The sequence below is a fragment of the Macaca fascicularis genome, chromosome 2 (assembly GCF_037993035.2).
Source record: "Macaca fascicularis isolate 582-1 chromosome 2, T2T-MFA8v1.1".
Classification (NCBI taxonomy): domain Eukaryota; kingdom Metazoa; phylum Chordata; class Mammalia; order Primates; family Cercopithecidae; genus Macaca; species Macaca fascicularis.
In genome coordinates this window covers 61,723,300-61,750,605 of record NC_088376.1, presented here as the reverse complement: position 1 = coordinate 61,750,605, position 27,306 = coordinate 61,723,300, and the positions used below count along the sequence as shown (strand labels likewise).

At 38.0% G+C, this 27,306-nt stretch overlaps 1 protein-coding gene across 7 annotated transcripts; it reads right to left on the bottom strand.

Annotated features, from left to right (window-relative positions):
• Positions 1–739: 739 nt before the first annotated feature.
• MFSD1 (major facilitator superfamily domain containing 1) lies at positions 740–27,271 on the bottom strand. Of its 7 annotated transcripts, none has more exons than XM_074031321.1 (16): positions 26,714–27,271; positions 24,963–26,612; positions 23,821–23,933; positions 22,230–22,272; positions 21,849–21,916; positions 20,052–20,160; positions 14,976–15,078; positions 11,990–12,088; positions 11,411–11,522; positions 10,107–10,163; positions 9,620–9,776; positions 8,242–8,339; positions 7,544–7,656; positions 5,706–5,753; positions 4,444–4,501; positions 740–2,901 (listed from the first exon to the last, which is right to left on the bottom strand). In XM_074031321.1, the coding sequence occupies exons 3-16, from the start codon at positions 23,928–23,930 to the stop codon at positions 2,898–2,900; spliced, it is 1,179 nt and encodes a 392-aa protein (XP_073887422.1). In that variant the 5' UTR covers positions 23,931–23,933; positions 24,963–26,612; positions 26,714–27,271; the 3' UTR covers positions 740–2,897. The 7 variants fall into 7 exon arrangements, 6 of the variants coding, with proteins under 6 accessions (XP_073887422.1, XP_015300730.1, XP_005546289.3 ...); XM_015445244.4 differs by having other exon boundaries at positions 24,963–25,015; XM_005546232.5 differs by having other exon boundaries at positions 24,963–25,015; positions 27,010–27,271.
• Positions 27,272–27,306: the final 35 nt, after the last annotated feature.

The window sequence follows — 27,306 nt, the reverse complement described above, 5'->3', positions numbered from 1 at the left end:
GTTTTATTTATCCTTGATGCCATTATCTTCCGTTTTGTCTCTGAAAATTCCCTTTACATGCAATTTTATTCCTGGCAATGCAAATTTGATTTCTAACTCATGGCACTGTTGAACTCCCACATCTTCACCCCCAGAGTTCTTTGAAAAACACTACCTGTTACTTTCCTCCCTTCTGAACATTATCACTTTTTTAAAAGAGCAGAACTCAAACTTGCATTGAATTATATTCTTGGTGTGGTTTTTAAAACCTTCATTACACAATAAAGAGTTATTGTGAAAAAATCAGAAAATATAAATAAGCCAATAGAAACTCATCATTCAGAGACACTGGTGTACATATTGTGCAGATACATTTGTTTTTATAAAAATGGCACCACTATGAATCTTCTGTGTAAAAATGCCATCAACATTATTCCATGTTAATATGTTCTCTAACAAAACCATTTAATGACTACTTAATATTTCACTTTAGGTATGTAATATGATGTACTTAACAAATCCCCTATTATTGTAAATTAGAGTGGCTTTCTATTATACTTTAGGCTATTATAAAATCCGGCAGTGAAGACACTTTCTTAAAATATATTTACATGTATATTCATCTGATGGTTTCTTTAGGACAAGTTATCAGCAATGGAATTGCTAAGCCAAAATGCAGGCAGTCCACCACCATCCCCCTTTTATGACTTTTTATTCATATTGCCAATTCATCCTCCAAAAGAGTTATTCTAATTTACTCTTTTTATTATCATTCAAAAAAATATTTATTTTGTGCCTACATTTGCTAGGCACTATCGATACAATCATCAATAACAAAACAGATGCAGTCCCTGCCCTCAAAGAGCTTACAATCTAAGGAAGACAGAGAGACCCACATCCACATTATCACAGATAATAAGCTAAAAAGGAAAACTGCAAGATCACAGCAATTTAGAAGAACCCAGTACAGCTTGAAGGATCTGGAAGAGCTTCCATGAGAAAGAATGGTTCTGGGCTGGGGGCTAAGGTTTTCTGGTGTAAATCAGGCAAAAACAGGTTCTAGAGAGCCTTGGAGAAAACATTCTAAGCAAAGGGAGCAGTGTGGACAAACCCGCTGGGAGGGAAAGGAACACAACCCATTTGAAAACATGTAAGCAGCTCACTGTGGCTGGGGCACAGAGGCAGTGGAGAGACAAGGCAAGAGGCCAGGCCACATGGGCCTTCCAGCAGAAGTAGTGTGGACTTCCTGCACTCTCCCGCACTTGTGAGGTCAATATTCAACACCCATGTGCTAAAACAGTCATATGGCAGTCAGAGCCTAAAGAACTAACAACTCAATAATGACACATGTGTTAGTCACTTCTCACTGCCATAAAGATACTACCTGAGACTAGGTAATTTGTAAATTAAAGTGGTTCAATTGACTCACACTTCCACATGGCTGGGAGGCCTCAGGAAACTTAAAATCATAGAAGAAGGCAAAGGAGAAGCAAGGCACATCTTACATGGTGGTAGGAGAGACAGAGAGCGTGAAGGGGAAGTGCCACACTTTTAAACCATCAACTCTCATGAGAATTCCCTCACTATCATGAGAACAGCATGGGAGAAACTGCCCCCATGATCCAGTCACCTCCCACCAGGTCCCTCCCTTGAACACACAGGGATTACAATTCGAGATGAGGATTTGGGTGCGGACACAGAGACAAGCCATATCAACACAATAAACTGTAAGTCAGAAAAACAGATGTAAACAGATGTAAATAAAGCTGCCAAGCTACCTTGCATGAGGAACGTACTTTCAATCTGTTCCCAAACATTTACACTTACAATGTCATGCCATGTACTTTAAACAATATAATCAGCTAAATACATTGGTTTAATATTTTGTCTAAAATATCTGCATTCCTTGACTTTAACAAACAATATGTTAAGGCTGAAAAACATTAAAAAGTATTTAAAGTTTGTCAGAGAAGCTTCATACTCACATTTTATTTAATATAGAAAAACCACAAATGTTACTTAAAGTTCTACTCTGGAGAAAAAGCTACCCCCATAATCCTTCAATGACTGTAATTGGGCAAGTTCTCTTTATTCTAACTTGGGTTTTCTTCTAGGCAATCTTCTGCATGAATAAAAGTTAAAATCAGTGTTTTTGTATTTTTTAAAATCAAAAGAAGACATCAAGTACTCCGTGTGCAGTGTTTTAATTTATCCATGTACATAGGCAATTATCACAATTTGAAGGTCACTTTTTAGTTATTAGACTATAAGAAAAACTGTACAGGAAGTTTATGCTATAAAATTACGTCCCTAATTACGTCGTGCTCAGTAACACAGAAATAAGCAATTGAAAAGGGTCATTGCTCAGCAATCCACATAACTACAGAGTACAGCGCAAGCTACTGGTCATGATCGGAAAGAGACTTCATACAAACATCTTCACGTATTCCCCAGCATTATGCCCTACCACTAAAAGGAAGGCCTATGACAATGCCATTGTTTATTTTGTGTAACACAGTCCTTCTATTCCCCTCAAAAGATTTTTTCCTGCTATAAGATAAAAACAAGGCTGTATCCCTAAGATATATACCTAATGAAGATTATCTCAACAGAAGCTCCGATGTTTTCCATTTTTCACTGTCCTTCCTGAAGTTCACCTGGATGTTCCACAGCAGTTTTCTAACCCTTTCATTGTTGATGAGCCCACTAAAAGTAGAATTCTTCAGCAACACACAATACAAAAGACACAGGCTAAAACAGGCCTCACGAATACACTTTGAAATAGGTATATTTGGATATAAATATAACTTTCTAGTCCACTATTTTTTCTAGTAACTAAACCGTAAATTTTTAAAAATGGAGGTTTTCAAACCAACGACGTGTTAAGCCCATTCTCATGACATATTCATTTAAACTTCTTATCTGCAAAACATAATGCAATAAATTATAAAAAGAAGAAAAAACATGAAACTCATCTGCCTTATAAAATGAAAACCAAGCATTACAAGACACGTAATAGCATATACTAAGCTACACATTTTTTTCTGAATAATTTTTTAACTCTTCTTGATTCTAAAAGTCACAAAAGATCAATGTAGAAAATCTGAAAAATATTCTGCTTTTAATTAATATTGAGGTTTCAATTAATATAAGGTTATTTCTAGCGGTATCTTCTCTGTTATACATAAGTATTTGGGTTTAAAATAAGCATGTGACAGCATACTTTTTCTTGAATAAAATTAGGATATTATATTTGCCTTTTTATCTTTTGTTTACTTAACATACAGCATGTTAAGTATCTAAGACATTAAAAATCCTTCTAAAACATGATTTTAACAACATATTACCTGGATGTGTCATGATATATTTAACCATTTTCCCTACTCTAAGACATTTATGTTGTTTCCAAACTTTTAACATGACTATCATGAAGATATTCAAAACTCATACTTCTGATTATTTTAAGATGTATTTGTTAAAAGTGAATTTAATATGGCCAAAACCACCCCATCTCAAAAAAACAGACTATTCTACCAGATTTTAACCTAGTCAAAAGTCACAAAACTTACAATCACATGGTATACATATTCACAAATATTTAAAATAATAAAAACTTCAATGTCTAAAAATATTAGAAATAACAGGAAACAGAATCACTATTATGTTTCAGTATACACTTTTAGAAAAAGAAGTTAACTTAAACACCACACTATATACTTAAATCTCTTCCGAATGAGTCAGAGAACACAGAACCACATACTGGTACCAGAAGAAGATGAAAAATTATCAACTGCTTAAGAAAAAGAAAATATCTGAGAGAATGGAAGGGTAAGCCCAGTCCAGGACCTTAGGACGATGGACTTTCCTCCAATAAATTACAAGTACTATAGATCGATCGATCAATCCATCAATCTCTCTCTCTCTCTGTCTCACAGAGAGCAACTTAAACCCAATTATTTTTTTCCTTCATTTTAAGCCTTAATATCCATTTTTAAACTTTCTGAAGAAAACAAGAATATTGTTATAGTAGTTCCACACATAATAGTTAGCTCTCAAAACTCAAGAAAGACTAATCTCTTAGAAGTTCAAACCCCAGGCCAGGCGCGGTGGCTCACATCTGTAATCCCAGCACTTTGGGAGGCCGATGTAGGCAGATTGCTTGAGCCCAGGAGTTCTAGACCAGCCTGGGCAACATGGCAAAACCCCATCTCTACTAAAAATACAAAAAATTAGCCAGACATGGTGGCACACACCTGCAGTCCCAGCTACTTGGGAGGCTGAGATGGGAGGATTGCCTGAGCCTAGGAAGTTGAGGATTCAGTGAACTGTGATAATGCCACTACACTCCAGCCTGGACAACAGGCGTGAGAATCAAAAAAAACTTCAAAACCCAAACCTTGAAATGAAATGCTCAAATTTAAGATTTCAAAAATAAAGACAACTTTTCACCCTTTTAATACTTACTCAGTATGGGAAAATTTTATTTCTTCCCTTTGTCTTGCAGAATAATTGAGGTTCCCACCTAAAATACAAATAAACACAATCTTTTCCATGTACGTATTATAAGTAAATTTCAACCATACACACATACATGCAACCATTTGCATAGATACACTGTATTTTAAGTAACAGAAAAAGTTACCGACAATGAAAAAGAAATGGTTTATCTACTAGAACTTTCCCAAAGGGAAAAAATGAAATTCTTGTGTGATATAAATAATCACCCCTTAATTTAAGCATTTTTTTTGAGTTTGGACTTGTGTATTGCTTCAGGACACTGTATTAATATTCAATAATAGTGAAAATTAAGAGAAATTAAAGGAAATGAACAGGTGTGGTGGCTCACGCCTATAAATCCCAGGCTGAGGCAGGAGGACTGCTTGAGCTCAGGAGTTTGAAACCAGCCTGGGGAACATAGAGGGACCCCATATCTACAAAAAATTTTAAAAGTAACTGGGTGTGGTGGCACACACCTATAGTCCCAGCTATTTGGGAGGCAAAAGTGGGAGGATCACTTGAGCCTGGGAGGTTGAGGCTGCAGTGAGCTGTGATCGTACCACTGCACTCCAGCCTGGGTGACAGAGTGAGGCTCTGTCAAAAAAAAAGAAAGAAATGAAAAAAAAAACGATTTTTTTAAAAAAAGGAAATGACCTAAAATTATTTACACAGAATGTATATTATATTCTACTAAACACATAACACTCTTTAGGAGCAAGCAGTTAGAAAAATTACTAAGGACAGCATCAAAATCTTATAAAGAACAACAACAACAAAATGCACTAATACATACAGTATGAATTAGCAAAAGAAAAAAAAATCTGCAATTTCTAATTCTAAACCAAACATCTTGAACCTTAAAATGTAAATTATAGCTATAAATGTGCTTATTCTGATTTTTTTTAATGTAAGACAATAACACAGAGGGGCTTTAGGTTACTTTTTAAATGCTATATTTCTTTATATTAATATAAAAATAACATCTAAGATTTTATATTATAAGAAACTGATCTGGCTAGAAGATTAACAAAATGACAGCAATTTTAACAAATATGAAGGCCCAGAAAACATAATTATATATTATATAATCAAATGTGTTTCCATCATTATAAACAGAAAGTCACTACCGCATGAACTAAAGCACTGGCCCCCAAAGAGGCAGAAAACCCAGAGACCCCACAAGATGACCCACTGCAGTTTAAGAAGCAAATATCAGATCTTCTACTTACCCTGGGCACGATTCACCAAATAGAGTAAGACCACAGATAAAAGTGACACTAGGAGTGAAAAAACATACGGCCCTTAAAATAAGTATTTCTTCTCAATGATTCCTATGTAATCATAATCACAAAGTAAAGCTTAGACACAACCAAACCTTTATCAATTGGTATTTAAAATAAAAATATTATTCCCATTATTTTATTTTCCAAAAACACAAAAAATAAGTTACACACCATTTTCTCCAAGGGCTACTCAGCCCAGGAGTGGCAGGGCCAGAAACAAGGAAGTTGAGGCCCCTACAAAAAAGGGAGCCGATCCAGCCACAGCCCAGCCCTGCCCCTCCTTCCTCTCCCTTTCTCAGTGCTGGTTCTTTCATGGACGTACCAAAAACTCCTGCCAGCCCCTGACTGTTTATCATTTTAGAGGAAGCCAAACAGTAGTCTTCTGGGGGCTTTCAGTCCAAAAATGCCAGGTCCATTTTACAAATTTTAAGTAACCAAACATTAAAATGTGATCATTAGACTCCCAGAAGCCCATAGCCAATCAAGACCTCAAAATTCATGTTTTCCCTTGGCTTTTTCCCTTAATAAGTGAAGAACACTGTTTAATTTACTTTACAATAATAGGGCAGGCCTAGTGTTTTATTATTTTGGCTCATGCCTGTAATCCCAAAGGCAGGAGGAGCACTTGAGGCCAGGAGTTCAAGTCCAGTCTGGGCAACACAGTGAGACAGCATCTTCACAGAAAATTTAAAAATAAGCCAAGCATGGTGGTGCACACCTGTAGTCTTAGCTAGTATGGAGGCTGAGGTGGGAGGATCACTTGAACCCCACAGTTCAAAGTTACAGTGAGCTGTGATTGCTCTACTGCATTCCAGCCTGGACCACAGAGACAAATCCTGTCTCTAAAAAAGTAATGATAATAAAATAAAATAACGGAAAAACGTAATCAAATGGTACAGTGCTTGCTTTGAGACCCGAATACATGTTGAACTGTGGACTGACATTTAACCACATGCTGCAGCATCAAAAATAGACAAAAAACATTTTATGACCTAATGTTTGAAATTCTTATATGACCCACTTTTTTAAACATTTATTTTTAAAACTTGATGTCCTTGTTTCTAAAACAAGCACATTTATTTATGAGATAACAAAATGCACTCAAGGCAACTCATAAGCAATTATCTGCAAATACCACACTTCAGGTATGGATAGTCTTTACTCCCTGTAAATAAAAACAAAGTTTGATAAAATCATCACTGTGGTTTGTCATTTTAAGCACAATATTGAAGTATAAAAGACATCTTGATGTGTTAAGGAGAATTTTCTTTTCAGATAAACACAATTTATATGTATTCTAAAGATTATGGACAAACGCTAATTTATTTTTATATTTCTTTCAAGTTTCCTAATGCTTCATATTTCAAACCAATGAAATTATAGGTAAAAACTAAATTACGGAGTAAAAATAAAAGTCACTTAAAACTGCCTAATGCATAACCATGAGCACTCACACCTAAATCACACCAATGTTTCCACATAGTTACACTAGGGATATACTCAGGACTCTTCAAATTGTTCCACTTTAAGTGGGAAAATGTTTTGTTTTTTTTTTAAACTGTAAATAGTTAAAAGAGAATATGAAACCAACTCCATCACTGCCTTTCAGGATAGGAATCTCCTGAAAAATGCCTGTGAATCTTCAGAGGGCTAGAAAGTCACCAGCTATGAAATTCTAATACACAGGCGAGAATTAGGCAAATCTGGGAGATATGCCTAAGTAAAAATAAGAACATTCTGTTATGTAGTAAAAGAAACAAAACGTTGTCACATGGAATACTCACAAGAAACACAGGCAATGAAGAACACTTCTAAAAACAAATACCCCCGAGAATCCAGTATCATACCAGCAATGATGGAAATGATGGCCAACCCAAGATTCTGAATGGACTGCATGCTACAATGGAAGAAATATAAAGACACATTGCATTTTCAAAAGGCTTCACACATAGGCTAACACTTCACTATAAATATTAGTATCTGTGAACCATATACTATTTGTGTTCAGAGATGTTTTCCACCAGGGATGACTTGACTAGATTTTGGATTGGTTTTTTTCCACTACTAGACTGCTCAAAGGTAAGGGAGCTTGCCTCATTAAGTGCAATGTGGATTCAATACCTCTGTGCTGAATGAAAGAAGGGCCATGCGAATACCAACCACAGGTGCGGTTTCCCCCTTTTGCCTTTCTGTGCCAGGGACTGGACTCAGCTTCTCACTGAGAAGCCTCACATAAACAGGCAGGGAGATTGTAACGTCAGCAAGGACCTCTTCTGGGTTAGCTTACTCCACTCCTCTTGCTGGAGGCTCTTTTGTGGCCACAACAGTATCTTAAATAGATTTACTGACTTTTCCAGTTATCTCCAGGTTCAGAGCTATCTCAGAAGCTGGATGACGACTAGATTCAGATCTGGAGTTTTATATGATAATTAAATTGACACAGCAGAGAGAGACATACACGATCCACAGTGTAAATACTTACAAGCCATATGCAGTTCCCAGCTGATGTTCAGGAACTACAAATGCCACCATTGGCCACAATGCACAGGCAAGCAATGAATAGGAGAGTCCCAGAAGACACTATAGAAAGCAATGCAGAAAAAGGTCACGGTCTTACATTAACCAAAAGGTGATTTTCTTTTAATGCAGATTAGCAAAAGTGACAGAGTAGTTAACATATAAATACTCAAGCAAATTTTGTTATGATTAGGCTAAAATTCATATTCAAAATATACAAAAAAGTCTCTGCCCTAAGAGTATCCCTCTAGTGACAAGATACACGCTGTCTTAACCACTTTCATTTGTCATCATATTATATGCATATATAACTGGCTGGGGCCCAAGATGCAGTCAAGGACTAAGTAAGAAAATAAAGGTAATTTTTAAAAAGTTTTTACCAATGTTTCAGGCAAGCTAATTTTCCAGTATTTATTAGGAGTTACAGATTAGGCAGTCAAGGCAATATTATGCTAACAGTCCATCATCCTGCCTCTGAGTCACCAATACCCAGTAATCACCAACAATGCTTGGTAAACCTCACCTTATGCTGATTGTTCCTTCCATTAAAAAAGAAATATTGTGATTTAAACTTAAATAAGTATCACTTACACCTATCAGATTGGCAAAGATTAAAACAATGACAATGCCCAATACTAGAAAGAGTACTAAAAAAAGTCACATTTGTATATTACTAAAGTTATAAATGGGTAGAAAGTTATTGGAGAAAGTTTCACAATCTTTACCAAGATGTTAAATATGCAAACCCCCTGCTGTAGCATCTCTACTTCTAGGAGTCTGTACTGTATCTGTTGAACACTTCTACAGAATTCCCACCCACTGCACAAATATTTATGTGCCAGATGTTCCTTTATTAACAGGTAGGAAACACAGCACTAGAGCCTCGGGTGTTAAAAATGACATTTTGAGGAACAATAACAAAAACTTGAATTCATTATCATTTTTAACCTACTAAGCAAGTCAAAGAAAAAGAAGAGTTACTGGTCCAACAGATTTTTGGTTTTTTGCCATCTATGATGGAATGTTTTAAGTCACTTATTTTAGAAAAACAAATGGGACTAATAAGCATTCTGGCTTTTATAAGGCTACTTTATTTCAAATTCTCTTTCAGCACTGAAGTTAACTGGTTAAATAAACCAAATGAAATTAAAAGACACTTTATATGTTAATAATTCATAATTATATCTTAAAAAATAATTATTTTGTAGGAATTGGCATCAAGTCGTCATTTCCCCACTATTATAGGCCTTGTCATCTGAATTTGCTGAGCATGCCTACTTAGATGATCGTGACAGACTCCTTGCTGAAGCCCTGACCCCACCACGTGCTAACACAGACGTTACCATAGCAATCCAAGGATTCCACATCGTAAAGGCCAGCATCATGTGGGACACAAGAGTGGCTGCTACTGCGCAAAGAACCCAGAGGATGTTCTTCCCTGTTTTATCCACCAGGAGCCCAAATACTGGGGACATGGGAGCTGATATGACATATACAACACTGCCCAGAGAACACATAAGACATTTCATGAAATGCAACACAGCCAAACATCAGTTTCAAGAAAGTCCTGAAAATATCAGGCAAAGCAAATCCTAACTTATTTAACATTCTTATAAAATGCTCATCAAAAATTATAAAAAGCAGTCCAAGACTTCTTTGGTTTTCCACTAATTTAAACATGGCCACTCAGGATTCAAGTCCCAATGTAGTCCTAGTTTCACACTTAAACAATATTAGGTCACATACATCTTTTTTGCTTCTTATAACATTTGGTTATAAAGACCCACACTTCACATGCAATAGGCACTTTAAAAATTAATTTTAAAATACCTGTTAATTGCACTTGCTGCCTGGGAAGAAAATCCAAATTTCTCTGTAAAGAAAACTCTAAAATTAAAAAGACAGAGAAATTAGCACATTAGAGAGAAATACTCTGTTTTCAAAAAATAAAGAGTTGAATAAAAGTAACTCAATTTTAATTAGCTTTTTTCTTGATATTATTTTCCCACCTTATTTATATTCACCTTCAGGCAATCTGCTAAACTTCAATATTTACATTAATGTTTACTGACTAAATAAAATATGATGCTTGTTTTTTTCCTTCTCTGGTATGCAGCAAGCAATACACACACATTTTCAGAAAATCAAATATACTACTGCTTAAAAGCAGTACTGAATGGATTCTTCGCTAAATAATAAATAGGGTTCTTGTCTCAAATTATTTAAAAGGACAGCCTGACCTTAAAGGGTACAAACCATACACCTGCACAAACACACTCACATTGCTCTGCTTAAGCAGATGCCAATGCAAAAGGAGAGAGTAGAAGATAAAGCAAAGAAGAATTTGCTTTGGACCCAGAATTTAAGTCTGGCAGAATTACAGTCCTAATAAATGGAGATGTTCCCAGTCACAGTGCACCAATAAACAGTCTCCATTCTCAGTAAGAGCCTTTTAACCAAGGAATAAAGAGGGAATAAAAAAGAATACTAGTCTAAAATCAACTATTAAAACAAATCAATATTATGAATCAAAAATTATTAGGTATTGAAATGGTTTGGCTGTGTCCCCATCCAAAGCTCATCTTGAATTGTAATCCCCATAATCCCCAGGTTTCATGGAAGGGACCCTGTGGGAGGTAACTGAATCATGGTGGTGGTTCCCCCAAGCTGTTCTCGTGATAGTGAGTTCTCACGAGACTTCATGAATTTATAAGCATCTGGCATTTCTCCTGCTGGCACTCATTTCTCTCTCCTGCCACCACGTCAAGAAGGACGTGTTTGCTTCCCTTTCCGCCATGGTTATAAGTTTCCTGAGGCCTTCCCAGCTCTATGGAACTTTGAGTCAATTAAACCTCTTTCCTTTATAAATTACCCAATCTCAGGCAGTTTTTTATTAGCAGCAGAACAGTGAAGTAATACAGGTATTTCTTCAAAAGAATAATAAAAGTATAAAACCAATACTAAACCTTAAGCTAAACGAAAACGTATGTATATCCCAGGATATAAAGTAATTCCTGTGAAAATATAAACTATAACCAGAGAAGCAAGATTTACTGCTTTAACAACTACATTTATGTGATTGAACTCTCATGATAATTTAGACAAGAAATAATGGAAACAGAGAGAATACTCACTTCCCAAGTCCAATAAAAGGGAACACAGCAACATAATAGCAGACACAGATGATAAATATGAGCCACAGGGGTAAGGAGAAGTCCTTTACATCAGTTAATTTAATAACTTCACCTTAGAGAAGAAAAGGAAGACACTATCAGCATAATTTTGCATACCTAAGGAGCTTTCATCTATAGTCAAGATTATTTTTTAAAATCCTGTGGTTAATCTTTGCAATTCAGTTAAAAAAAAAAAAAACACACACACACACACTTTTCATTTCTGGGAAAACTTACAAAGACATAAGAAAAAGCAAAACCTAAGACTGGCATCTACCTTCCCTGCTCCCTTCCAAGAACAATAACCATTTTGCAAACACACAAAGTACAATCGAGAACATAAATTCTGCCAAAAGATTTAAGGGGAAAAGAAAATATATCTAAAAATTTAGAAAAGTGGAAATCAATTTGGAAATAAAAAATAAAAATTATGTCTTAAACTCCACCTGGTTTTACAACACTTCATTAGGAACTTATCTCACTGCAAAATCTCACAAAGGCCATAATTCCCTGAAGTCCCATTCTTTCATTTAGACTTACCTGTTTTTCCTTGTTCTTTGTGAAGGATTCTCTCTGCTCTCTGATCCAAGTAGGCAAGAGCCAAGGCACAGATTAGTGAAAGAATACATGTTATACCCCCTAAATTAAAAAAAAAAGAAAAAAAGAAAAACAGACTTTGAAAAGCGAACCAAACAGAAGGTTCCTAAAGAGAAGTATGTTACATAAATAGCAGAAAACAGCAACTGAAAGGGATGTCACATAAAGACATGAGAAAAATCCGCAATTACTAAATCAGGACGAAAGAGGAAGAATACATTTAAATACTCAGCAAACAGCAGTAGCTTTTACTGCATTATTTCACAGTCCAAAGTTAAAGATAAGAAGGAAAAGACTAGAAAAAACTAGTCTAGTCCTGTAATGCAGAATACAGACTGAAGAAAACTGATGAGCAGCTACTGAATTAGTCCTCATTTCTTCATTCAGTCTAAGCACCAATTGTCAATGGACACCAGGGAAAAAATGATGAAGCCAAGTTAGGCTCTTTAACTCTCTCTTCCTTCCAATGTTTTCCCAGAGTACACGGCCTTCGCTCCCGCCCTCTGGCAGCCCAAGTGCCCCATCCTCCCAAAGCGCAGTACTCTCAAGATCTTTCCTGTGAGATCAGCATTTCTCTCTAATACCGATCTCACATCACTATAGAAAATCACGATAAAGAGTGAATAACGATACACTTCTCCGGAAGAATTTCCAAAAGAAGCTTAATAAAATAAATGAATCTTTAATTGCCTGTCCTACTACAGCCTGGTTGAAAATTCGCTGAAATCAGCGTCAGTAGACATGAGCTCTAACGAGCTGAATCACCTTGGACATGGAACATAAGCTCTCTTGGATTCAATTTCCCCAGTTTTAAATAAGAGGATTTGACTTGATGATGGCACAGGTCTTTTCTGACTCTAAACGTCTTACTCTAAAATTCCCCATTGTGGAGGAAATTAGATGGAATACTAAGAAACATTTAAGAGTAAAAAGGAGGTTTTAAGTAAGGCAAAGGATTTGAGAGGAAGACTTTGAAAGAATCTTTAAATATGCTTGCCTGTTTAGGATTACCACTCCACTGCCTTCTTTTTACCAGGCTGTATGGATCAAGGAATTATAAGGAATAAAACACAGAAAGACAAATACTATTCATATGTGGAATGAATATATATATAAAAAATATTATATTATTCAAAAGAGAATAGGAGAGAGGAGGACAGGGAGAGATTAATCAAGGGGTACAAAGTTACAATTAGGAGGAGTAAATTCTGGTGTTCTATTGCACAGTAGGGTGACTATGGTTAACAGTAAGGGATTATACATTACAAAGTAGCTAGAAGAGAGGGTTTTGAGTGTAGTCACTACAAAAAGTGATAGATGCATGAGGTGATGGATATGCTATATACTCCGATTTGATTGTTATACAATGTATCTGTGTATGGAAACATCAAATTATACCCATAAATATATATAATTATGTGTCCATTTAAAAATCGGGGAAAAAGGGAATAAAAGATGTGCACATCTTGGGCACAGAACTTTCACCCTATCATCACACAGGTCTCTCTAGAGCCCTGCAAACAGCCAAATGCACACCATGGGGTTCAATGAGACAAACTGCCTGCCCAGAGAAAAAGCAAAAGTGGTAAACCTAGAAAGCCTCGTGTCCTTCCCAGTGACCCACACAGCAACTAGCACCACAGAGCCTTGGCCAAGAGAACTTAGGGACAGTAGTGACCTATACAATCTTGTTGAAACAATTGTAATTTTACAGAAAAGAAAACTGAGACACAGAAGGTTAACTTCCTTGTCCAAGATGACAGAACTAGTTAGAGCTCGCATTAGAGCCCAGGGCTCCTGACTCCCAACTTAGTAGTTTTTCAACCATATCGTATCACATCAGACTTCCAAAAAATCTAAGCTCTCCAGGCACACTGACTGAAAAGGTCAGTATTTGATTAAAGAAAACAATTCTCCCTTATGCTATGGACATTTTTTCGGTTTGGTTGGTTTTTTGTTTGTTTGTTTTTGTTTTTTTTGAGACAGAGTTTCGCTCTTGTTGCCCAGGCTGGAGTGCAATGGCGTGATCTCAGCTCACCTCAACCTCTGCCTCCCAGGTTGAAGCGATTCTCCTGACTCAGCCTCCCGAGTAGCTGGGATTACAGGCATGTACCACCATGCCCGGCTAATTTTTGTATTTTTAGTAGAAACAGGATTTCTCCGTGTTCATCAAGCTGGTCTCGAACTCCCAACCTCAGGTGATTTGCCCACCTTAGCCTCCCAAAGTGCTGGGATTATAGGTGTGAGCCACCGCTGCTATGAACTTTTAATTAACATCTTACCTGAATAAATTCTCAGGTTGTTCTCAAAGAGTTTTTACATACATAATCTCTTCGTATGTATGAGATGCAAATGACAATATTAAAGTAGGCAACAGGCCGGGAGCGGTGGCTCACGCCTGTAATCTCAGCACTTTGAGAGGCCGAGGTGAGCGGATCCCCTGAGGTCAGGAGTTCAAGACCAGCCTGTCCAACATGGTGAAACTCTGTCTCCACTAAAAATACAAAAATTAGCCAGGCATGATGGCGGGAGCCTGTAATCCCAGCTACTCGGGAGGTTGAGGCAGGAGAATTGCTTGACCCTGGGAGGTGGAGGTTGCAGTGAGCTGAGATCGCACCACTGTACTCCACCCTGAGCAACAGAGCAAGACTGTTTCAAAAATAAAAATAAAAATAAAATAAAGTAGATAACAAGGAATAAGGCCATCTATTTTAAGAAATTTTAAATCCATTTTTAGAAAGTGGAAATTAATATACAAATGGGGTAAATGATAGCCTACTTCTAGTTGTGTCAAAGAGTTCATTAGAACCATGGAGATAACACTACAACCAAAGTAGACACAAATTCCAGTGTTCTTTCCTCCCTGCTACGATACTTCCTATGACAAGCTTTCAGGAGAATGGAGATGTGGGACATGGGATTCACTCACCAATCATAAGTGTGATCCCAAGGGTTGTGTGACCAGCAGAACCTAACAAAGCTTCGATCTTAGAATACAGCCATCCCATGAGGTTCATGTTTACGGTACTTCCCTAAATGAAAAGGGAAAAAAATCAACAGTGTTTTCAATCATATATACCTCTGCTTTATTCAAAAAAAAGGGCTTTGAGGTGGCTCAGAAATAGGTATAATAGGATCCAAATTAAACAGGAGGTAATTTCCTTAAAAAATACTACAAGAAAAAATTGACAAACCAAGATAAAGCCACAGATAATTACCACAGGAAAAAAAAAAGCCAATTTATTAGAAACTGCTAGTATAAAAAAATAACATAGTACATGTAGAACTTCCTACCAGCCAAAGCAAAAGTGAAACATGAGTTATAAAATCCAGCATATCTAAGACAAAAATATGTCAGTAACAGAAAAAGCCCAACTTTTCCTGGCACTGAAATCTGGGGAAAAACATCTTCCTCTGAATGTCCATAAAGAGGACAGTAAAAGTTATAATAGATGATTCTTCATTCATTTATTCATTCACTGAGCAATTACTGAGCCCCTATTACATGCCAGTCACTGTTTCAGGTATTGGGAATATAATAAAGAATAAAGTGGCCAGCCACAGTGGCTCATGCCTGTAATCCCAGCATTTTGGGAGGCCAAGGCGGGTGGATCACAAGGTCAGGAGTTGAGACTAGCCTGGCCAACATGGTGAAACCCTGTCTCTACTAAAAATACAAAAATTAGCCGGGCATGGTGGCACACGCCTATAATCCCAACTACTCGGGAGGCTGAGGCAGGAGAATTGCTTGAACCCGGGTGGCAGAGGTTGCAGTGAGCCAGTATCACGCCATTGCACTCTAGCCCGGGCAACAGAGCAAGACCCCGTCTGAAAAAAAAAAAAAAGAAGAAGAAGAAGAAAGCATAAAAATATTGACAAGTACTTTTAAAAAATAAGAAAAAAAAAGCTGGAAAAGAGAATATAAAATTGGGAGTGGAGGCCTCCCAACTGAAAGTGACTTTGGAGTGTAAACTTGCAGGAAACGAACTGTGGGGATATCTGAAGGAGGAGCACTCCAGGAAGAAGGAAGAGCCACTGCACAGGCCCCAAGAGGAGCTTGCCTGGGAGTTCAAGGAATGGCAAGGAGAGCAGAGGCTGGAACAGTGCAAATGGAGAAGGGAGAGGATGAGATGAGTTCCCAGTGAGGAAATAGTGGGAAGGGGAGTTACAGGAGGACTTTCAGTTTTTATTCTGTGTGAGATGGGAAGCCACTCGGGTTTGAGTAGAGAAGTGGCATGATACTGTGACAGACTCATACTGGCAGACTCACCCTACATTCAGAACAGACCACAAGGCAAAAGCAAAGGCACCAGTTAGGGAGCTATAGCAATAATCCGGAACAGAGATGATTGGGCCTAGCACTAGGTGGTCAGCAGTGGGCACAGTGGGAAGTGGTCAGAGCATAGATATATTTGTATATAAATTACCCTGAGTTTCTAGAAGGGAATCTCAGGGGCTTCTTAGAGGCACTTTAGGGATTATAAGAGTGGTAGGGAGATCTTGAGGTGAAATGAGCCAGATCTCAGGTAGCCACCTCAGTTTCAGCCAATGCTGCTCAACTTTTATCTGATTTATGTATTTAGGATCCATGTAAGATGATTTTATGATCAAAACGGCCAAGAGCTATTCCATTATAGGGCTGCTGGGGGTGACATAGGTTCCGTCTTTTTTGCGCTTCTCTTGTTCCCTATGTAGCCTCCAGAATGACCACAGAGGTCCTGACTTTACCTCTCCATGATTTTTCTATTGCCTGAGCTTTTGAGTTTGATTGCATTTAGACACCTGAACTATTAGTATATACCATATACCTTCAATGGACTTCTCATTTTTCCTAGTATTCATGTCTTAGCTCGGGATTGGAGATCCAGCACCCTTCTAATTTTCCTTCACTATTGTTACTTGAAAACTCATTATTTCAAGAAACATTTATTGGGCACTTGATAAGCCAGGTCATGTTATTTTATTTAATAGATATTTTAAATAGTTAATAGAGATTTTAAATAGTAATTTAATAGATATTTTGGAATGAAAGGATTATTAACGCAACATCCTGTCTTTGAGGAATTTACATATACATACATATATATATATGTTTTTTTGTTTGTTTTTTTTTTCGGTGAGACGGAGTCTCGCTCTGTCGCCCAGGCTGGCGTGCAGCAGCGTGATCTCGGCTCACTGCAAGCTCTGCCTCCCGGGTTCATGCCATTCTCCTGCCTCAGCCTCCCGGTAGCTGGGACTACAGGCGCCAGGCACCCGCCACCATGCCGGCTAATTTTTTTTGTATTTTTAGTAGAGACGGGGTTTCAGTGTTAGCCAGGATGGTCTCAATCTCCTGACCTCGTGATCCACCCGCCTCAGCCTCCCAAAGTTTTGGGATTACAGGCATGAGCCACCACACCCAGCCATGAATTTACATTTTTGATGATATTAAAGAAAGCTTCCAGTAGGTCTCTGTTTACCTTCTTGTTCATTTGAGTAACACCATTAGCTAGTATTTTATAAGAAACAGCCAAGTGAAATTTGCTACTGTATTTGCTATGAGAATATTGTTGAAGGCATGTACATTTCACAGTCTTCAATAGTGTCTGGCCTATCAATAGTATTTCAAGCAGTTGACATCCTCTCCACCTTGATTTCTTTTCTTGGGTTTTGGGATACCACAGCCTGTAGTTTCCCCCTTGCCTTTCCGCCCATCCCAGTGGAGCGCTTTTGTTGGCTCCATCTCGATCTTCTCAACCTGCAAATGTGGGAAGTGCCCCAGGGCTTGGTAACTGACATCATCTCTTTTCTTTCAACATCCACACTCTTGGTGATTTTACTTACCAAGTTTTGCAATTTTAAGTAGCATTTTCCTTGCTCCTGAACTTATATCACTTGTCCAGATTTTTCCCCTGAGTTCTACACCCATATATGCAACTGCCTACTCAACATTTCCACTTGGACGAATGGCAGGCACGTCTAACCTAACATGACCAAAACCCAGTTGCCTTTAACTGAAGATGTGAAAACTACAGCAGGAGCTGGTTTGGGGGATGGTGCGCAGAGTATCAAGCACTAGGTTACAGTGCTTACAGTTGCTTAGGCAAAACTGTGCAGTCATCCTGACTGCCTCCGCCGTTTTCCCCCACACTCTACATATTTTCCATTAGCAATCCTATCAGCTCTCTCATCAAAAGAATATACATACGTAGAGAAAGAGAGAAACTTAAAGCTCCTCAGAATGCAGCTTAGTGAATTATAGCTAACTTAAAATGACACAGAAAAGAACCTGATGTTCTAGTAACCAGAATGAAGTCAGTTGAGTCTTGCTCAACTGATTTCACTTCCTTCTTTAAAACGTTATTGGACAACTAGATTCACAAACTGCCACAAACATATATTGACTTGCACAAGACTCGTAGTGAAGCTTTAGGAATATCCTTATAGGTAAAATTTAGAAAACTTGGAAAACCACAAGATTTACCAAAGAACTACAAATTCAAATATTTCGCTGTTTCCTATCAAAGTGATAAAGTAATTTTTTAAAAGTAATTAATAGCCTGTACTATCAATGCTACAATAAAAGGGATCCTCTCATATCTCACAGATGGGGATGTAAACGTCTCTGAAATGATAATGTGGAAGTATCTCTCAATAGTCCTCAGATGACCTAACAAATACTCTGACTTAATAATTCCATTCCTAGCCACTTAGCCTAAGGAGACTAAAAGAGATGTATAGAACTTTCACAGCGAGAGTGTTAGACTATAGCACTATTTATAATAGTGAAAAATCAGAAAGAACCTACATGTATAAAAATATAGAAATACTCACATATTATATTCAAGTATTTTTATATTGAATTTCTTATTCCCTGAGACTATGTTGTATTTTCATGACACTTATTAAAAGTCGAAGAGTCTGCTCGCCTTGGCAGCACATATACTAAAAGTCAAAGCTTGAAAACTTGATGTTTAGTGGCAAAAAAAAAATTTTTTTTAACACTCTATTCATGGGAATGAGGGAAAAAAACCTAATGGGATTTGGGACTGCCAACACACCTTATAGTCTGCATTAATAAAAACATAATGTTGTCTTTACAAAAATTACAAAAATTAGCTGGGCGGGGTGGTGCACATCTGCAGTCCCCACTACTCTGTAGGCTGAGGTGGGAAAATCACTTAAGCCTGGGAGGTCGAGGCTGCAATGAGCCGAGATAGCACCACTGCACTCTAGCTTGGGCAACAAAGTGAGACCCTGTCTCAATCAAACAAACAAACAAACAAAACCCATAATGTTTTTCCCCCTACATAGCCTCTAAGACCAAACCTGAAACACCATGATTATCTCTAGGTTCCAAATACAAACAGGAGTACTGGCTAACTGAGATAAGTTCAGAGAGGCATGAGCACCACAGTAAGGGAGCTGAGATCCATGTCATATGGCTCAGACAACCACAAGAAATGAGCACATATAACCAAGAACTTAAGAGCTGTCTACAAAGGAGCAAAGCGTTGATGCACAGCAGAGGAGGTAAACTTTACCTACAGACAGCAAAAGTCAGAGCCATCAGTAAAAGCTACTCGTAAAGGGAGGTTTCATCGCTATGTGAGGTTATGCTTCATAAAGTTCATTGAAGTAGGTGGGCTGCTTCATCACAGAGCAAGCTTGCAATCCCTCGAAATATTGCAAACAGAACCTGGACAGCCATAGGTGGAGAGGTTCTAGCAGGGATGCCAAAAATGGGTAAGAAATTAGACAACAAAACTTACAGGATCCCTCCCTATGCTCAGATTCTTTGAACTAATGAATGTACATAGCCATTTTAGACTGTTTGCTAGATGAAATAAGGTTAGGAATGCTTTACTCAAGGTAAATGCCATGCTGTGTTCTAGAGAAATCCATAAAAGTTAATATCTAATTTACCATACACAAATCCATTTCATCCTGTGATTTTTAAGAGATAACTATAAGATTTAATCTTTTGCTTCCCATTTGGCTTCATCAGGCTTTTCATTATACTTACAATTCTAGCCATGCTAAGTTGAAGTCCAAACACCAGGTTTAATTCTTTGCCTTTAAACCAGCTCACAGCATATGTATTCTGGGCAACTGCTAAGGACTCTCCACCAATCCTAAAAATAGAAGAAAAAAAAAACAGAAGTCACAACTTTAAAGAAATACTACAGTTAGCATGACACTTCTCCTATCAAGAGATAGGGTCTCTGTCCCCTCCCCTTGAATCCTAGTGGGCTTGTGACTATTTCAACCAATAGAATACGGTGGAAATGAGGCAGTGTGATCCCAAGGCTCAGTTATAAAAGGTGACATCATCCTTTCACTCCGACCCTCGCACTTGGAGCCCTGAGCCACTACCCCCATGCTGTGAGACAGCAACCCACAAAGAGAGGCCACATGTAAGTGCCCCAGTCAGCAGTCCCAGTGTTTGAGGCATCCCAGTCCAGGTGCCAAACATGTGAGTCAATAAGCTTTCAGATGATCTCAGCTCCCACCCTCCCATGAATCTTTCCAGCTGAGGCCCCAGACACTGGAGGCAAAGACAAGCTGTCCTTGCTACACTTTGTCTGAATTCCTGCCCACAAAGTCCGTGAGCATAATGAAATGGTAGTTTTATACTGCTAAGTGTTGGAGTCACATGATATACTGCAATAACAACCATGACAGGCAATAAAAGGAGTCATCTTGGTTACGACATTACCATCGATATTATATAAAATGCAGATGTGGGAAAAGTGGTCCGTGCTTTGTGAAAACATAAAAACTCACACTTTTCAGAATATGCAAAGCTCTCCATCAATCAATCCCCCCATTCACTTTCCATATTCAACACTCTCCTACTTCCTGGGTTTTAATTTTCCTTCAGTAAGTTTCAATATTTACGATTCTCCTCCAAGCACCTTCAGTTAGGAGCTTCCTTCCTCCATATCCTTACACCGAGGCCACCTCAGTATTAAGGACTAAGAAAGAGTCTTAAGACAACTAAGAAATAGTCTTATTTCTTGTGACTCTGTCCTAGCCCAAAAATATTTTCCCTCTCTTCTGCTAATCCAAATCCTGTACTTCTATCAAGGCCTACTTCATCTGTAAGGCCATTTCTGACCACGTTTCTGTTTCTGAATCCCTGTCATACCTTTACATACATTCTGCTTCCTTCTCTCTCACTTATGGTACTTCTTGTGGTATGTCATCTATGTCTACGTGCTCCTGATACCTGTGCAAAGCTTGAATAAGTTATGCTTTTAAGACTGAGTCAGTTCTGTCATCTGGGTCCCTCAGGGCAGCAAGCCCAAGGCTGGTCTCAGAATAGGCTTACTGAACAGACAATGCAATTCAGGTAGAACAACTGGTCTATAAGAATTCACACAAAATAGTCAGCTTACACATATTGTGATCATTCAAGCAAAGCTCTTGGACAGGGTTGAAAGGACCCTCACATCACTCGCTAAGAAAGAGTGAAATGTCCATTAGTCACCAACCTAGAAATCGATGGTCTATACTTTTCTAAATGTGTTTCAAATCATCGTCTTTAATACAACAGAACAGGCAAAATGTCTGGGAAAAATGTCATTTCTAGAGAACTATTTAATACTCAAACCCCACACAGAGTTGATTAGGACCACTCAAAATTGTTGCATATTTTAAAGGAAAACTAAGACAACTAAGAAATATTCTTATGCATATGAAGCTAGGTTTCAAGGATTTGAAGTAATTCCCCAGAAGAGACAATGTTTTTTAAAGATCTTTCATAGATGAACACTAAAACAGTAATACATTAGGATAAATTAAATTATGCATAACTTACCCAAATACAAATCTTCCAAATTCCATCAGCCAAAACACATTAAATATTCCACCCAGAGCAAAAACAACCTATAATGTAGAAGTTCATGTCAAATCAATGAAAAAGTAAATTCAAGGTATTAAAAAGAAGCAAAAGGAATGTGATAAATCTCAACTTCTACAATGGTTTTAATATTCCTCCTTAATAAATCTGTGAAGTTCAAATATTAATGTTCATTTATTTCAAGGCTTAAAATAGACTATGGATTATATCACATGGGCATTTATGGGTTCTGCTTAATTAAGCTAGATATTAATTAAACACATCTTTGCCAACTGAATTAATTAGATAAGAATTTATAAGTCACTGTCAATCATCAATGAATGTTTTGACCTTCCTTACCTGTCCAATGCAAACAAAGCAGCTAAAAATGATTGTGCCCCATCTGTTTGGGAAAGAAAGAATGAGAATGAGAAAGAGAAAGAGAAAAAAAATCTTAATTTCTGTTTACATTAGTATTCGTAATCACAAAGTCCTTTAGTAGTAATTCATTTTGGTTCTCTTTGCCCCCTCTGCATTTCCTCCAAAGAAAGAAAAATAAAGGGCTCATCTCCCTCTGAAGCCAGCAACTCTCAGGCTAAATGCGAATCTACAGAAGTCTGGACTTCTAAGGGGATTTCAGAGGCTTCAGCAATGGCATATATTAGTTTAAATCATTATCATCGCTTCAATAAAGCTAATCAACTAATCTTCAAGAAGTTCCCAGGGTCAAAACTATTTAAAAATGTAAATTCTTTAGAAAATTTCCATTAAGAGTTTAGGATTGATTCCAAGGAATTTTACAGTAAGTAATTTTAAGTGGTTATAATTCTTGATAACTAAAACCAATATTTAAAAGGACAAATATCAACCATGTTATACAAATCTAACATCCCACAATCTGGACATCTGATTAATGTTGCCCTAGAATAATAAAAGGCCAGTATTAGAAGAGTCCTTAAAGGCCATCAGGGTAAACCATACCTCTTAAACTTAACTCTCTCTCAAGATGCTTGTGAAATGGCCATGCCGTGTTCTACTGAATGTTCTCTAGCACTGGAAAACTCACTATGGTCCCAAGACAATTTTTGTCATCTCCTGCCAATCTGACCAAGCAAACTCCTCATATTAAAAGGAATCTGTTCCCCAGAAGCTTCAAGCTACTTCTCTTGAGACCAAACAAAATAAATTTAATTCTTCCTTCATATTCTAACTCTTCAAAAATTTGAAAGGTTAGTCCCCAGGTGTAAACTCTTAAAGTTTCTTTAATTTTTATCCACTAGACATGGTTTGAAGACCTTTCATCATCTTGGTCTCTGCCTTCTGAAAATATTCCCAGTCTATATTCCTCTTCAGTTTCACTAACAACATACACACAATAATAAGGACGAACAGTGGCAAAGCTTACAGTGTTATTCCTTCCTCAGCATCCAATAGAAGTGGTCACAGAATGTTTTATACCCCAAGGAAAGCAGAAATAGAAAATCTCACTGGGGCTGGAAGAAGCACACACTACCTATGTGCCAGATACTGTACATCCATCTCTCACTTAATCCTCATAACCACCTTGCAAGGCAGTAATCATCTATATTTTAGCAATGAGAGAGCCGAAGCTCAGGAAGCTGCAAACAGCTCAGAACAGCCAGGAAGATGACCAAGTGGCAATGATGGGATTCAGAACCTGGTTTATCTGATTTCCCAGGGTGAGTATAATTTTCCTATAGATAACTGATGGTTACCTTATACCATCAGCATTTTCTAGTCCTGACCTTAACTGAAACACCAAGTTTCAAAAACCAATTCCAGAGATACAAAAATTGTTTTTTAAAAACTCATGCAAATTATCATAGTTAATACAGAACTTTATTCAGTTCTTTCTAGAAATACCTTAATCTAGCTCTGTATTTTTCTAACAGTCAGGTAAGATTTACCCATAGTTTCTTTACAAGCTTACCGTATTCCAAATACTCGGTCTATCAAAAAGCCACCAAAGAAACACAAAACTACATTGGGCCAAGAATACCAGGCATACAGCAGCATGAATTTCGTGGTATTCACTTGCATATCCTATATGAAAAGAAAATAAAACCATTTTTTCCCAAATAGTTAAGTTTAGCAACTAACAAATAAAAATACGACAATCTAAAGTGGAAAGCAGTTACATTCTCCTTTCTGTAAAGGGCAAGTTTTTTTTTTAACCATTTGTAAGTCTCACTAACTTCCTTGAGAATCTCATGAAAGCTATGGCCCCTGACCCAGAAAAATAGTCACACCTGGGAACCCTGGGAACTTCTTGAGTTCACATGCCATTTCAGGGGCTTCCTGGATTCCAGGATCAGACACACTGCTACAGGGGCCACTTCTGTCTATGTCTTCTATATACTACCTGCATTGGGACTTCACCCACATATACAAGGATAATCTCAGCCTATCCCTACCTACCCTACCCTCTCTATCCCCTCAAGCATGCTCCTCCTACTTCCTTTCTCTTTCATTCTAGAATGAAAAGGGCCAACCTATGCATTTTCCCTGTGCAAAGGTTAAAAAGAACCTACAAAGAAAAGAGACTATCTAAATACCTAAAAAACTGTAAATCAAGTATGTTTTTACAATACAAAACTAGACTAAAAATCCTGACATGGACAATCCTCTGCAATCAGTATCCACATTTAAAAAACAAAATAACAACTAAAACCTATTTAAGAAGGCAAAAAGCTATCTTACCAAATCATTTGTCATTCAGTTGACTAAGTGCTGGGAGAGTAAAATGCAAACAAAAACCTGCTCGTATTTTTGACAACACTGTGGAAATACCACATAATTATTTATCTAAGGTCTGAAACAATTTCAAGTCACATATGTGCTATAAATGAATTATTTGTGGTAACTCATTTCAACTGAGTTTCAACAGATATATATCTGAATAAATGGGCTGAATAAAGTTCAGCCCCTTGCAACCTGTGGATCTGGTGACTACAGATGTCAAAATAGATTCAGTGGACACTTCAGATTAGGCCACTTGAGGGTTGATAATGCCTCCACCGCTACACTTGCTCTAAAGAAAACAAAAGAAACAAAGGTGAAAAATCAACTTACTCGTTTAACTTGAGTCTGAAGGGCAGCAGGATTATCATAGCAAAAATAGCTGCCTAGAAAAGAGCAAATACTTTGTAAGTAATAATACTTTCCATATAAAGGTTTCAAGTTGCAGTTACTACTGAAATTACAATTTTAAATGGTGATACTATGGGTTGACACTACAGAAATATTTCTGAACCACTTCCTTATCCACCAGTATTTTCTAAGTTATATCAAATAACTTCCATAAATTAGTAGTGTTCATACACAGCAAATATTGGGAACCTGAATTAATAAGTCAACAATCAACAATTAAATGTTTTTCTATTTTACTTTCATCATGCTTCACACATACTATTTTATTAACATCTTCATGAAGCATCTATATTTTATTTCCTTATTTACAAACACACGTACACTAAAAACTTTACAACCTCATCAGTTTCCTAATTATGTTAGCTTAAGGACAAAGGAATGGAGTGTAACCATTCTTACAAAACCAATATTTGAAACAAGTTCTCTAATTCTACAAACTACCCCAAATCAAATAATTTAGTGAATACAGGGCCAGGAATGCAAAAAAAAAAAAATGAAACTGAAAATTCTAAAGGATTAAATTAAAGAATGTCTTTGGGGGAACTGGAAAGAGAGAAGTAGGAAGAGATCTGATCATGCACTCAGATTTATTTTAAAGATAAAATAATTGAGATTCCTTGGTAGGCTATAAGATAATGTTGTCTCCATAGCTCCACTAACTCTACAAGTACACGAGGCTATTGGTTCTAATGACAATAAAAAATTGTCATTAGAAAGGTATGAATCTGGCTTCTGAAATCTAGACAGATAACCAGAATTTACCAAAAACTGTCTGCTTGAGTAGGGACAATTTTTTTAAATGTTTTATTGTTGTTCTTTCTTTGTTGTTGTTGTTGTTGTTTCTAAACCCTGCTTTAGTCGCTTTTAAGGATTCAATGTCCTGCTTTAAAGCTAATGGATGGGCATCATCTTCTAAAAACAGGTGAGGGGGGTGAAAAAGAGTTGCAAGAAAACCAAAGCCCAAAGCATCCTTCATGTCTACTTATATGTTCAGCAGTAGCATAGTTATCCACCATAATGTTCTTAAACCTGCTGATTACACGGGCTCCAGCTAGCCTCCTGAAAAACACATTCATACCGAATTAATATTAGAATATTTGCTTAATAAATTAAAAACCGTAACATAGGAAGGAAAATCGTTTTCTAATTATCAAGAAACTGTTTTCAGAGACATCATCAGATTTCATAAGTGAAACCAACCACTGTCAAGACTACCACACGTCCAGTCCAATATGATTGCTTCACAGTGGCAGAGTGGAAGATTAAGAGAATAACATCCACTCACTGAAGCTATCAGCAAGACACACTCATACATTTTCTCAAAGAGGGTTAAAAATATATAAAAGACTGCCGACGAAATCATTTATGTTTTTTAAACGCTGGACAACATTGTAAGACTCTGTGTCTAAAAATAATAATAATAAAGCCGGGTGTGGTGGCGCCCGCTCTGCAGTCCCAGCTACTCGGGAGGCTGAGGCGGGAGGATTGCTTGAGCCCAGGAGGTGGAGACTGCAGTAAGCCACGTTCACAGCACTGCACTCCGGGCTGGGTGACAGAGCAAGCCCGTCTCACCTAAAACCAAACAAACAAAAGTCGTTTAGTATCAGTTAAAGCTTTCTGAATTTCCTCTGACCACGTGTGCCAAGAGAGGAACCTTGAAAATCTGGAGTTACCTTCATATCTATGGCCTCAGGGGCGAGTCGCTAGCCCCTGGGGCTTACTGAAGAGCAAAGGAGCGCGACAAAACTTGCCAGGCTCAGCCCCTCGACCTCCACGTTCCGGACGCGGAGTAACTAGCAACATCCACAGGTGTGGCTGGAATCGCAAAGGGCAAAATGAGGAGGCCCAGGCGCTTAAGGCAGAAGCTGCGCTGAGGCCCCGTGGCACCAGTGACCACGATGACGATCTACCTCGAAGAGAAAGTCGGGAACTCCTTAAAGATCAGCCCCAACCCACCCGGCCGGCTCACCGAAGCCAAGGAAGCACATCAGTAACAGCACCAAAAGCCGGTGCGCCAGGCGACTGGGGTCGCAGAGGGCCGGCAGGGCCCCGGGGGCGGCGGGGGCACCCCTGTCAGCCTCGTCAGGGCCGCCTGCCAAGAGCGCCCGCGCTTCCTCATCTTCCTCCTCCATTGCGCTCGCAGGAGACGGAGAGAGGAAAGCAGTGACAACCCCAAGCCCCAGCAGGAAGCAGCGCCCGCAAAGCACACCAAGACGGCGGTCACATGACTCCGGGCGTTCACGTGACGCCCCGGCAGGTCACGCAG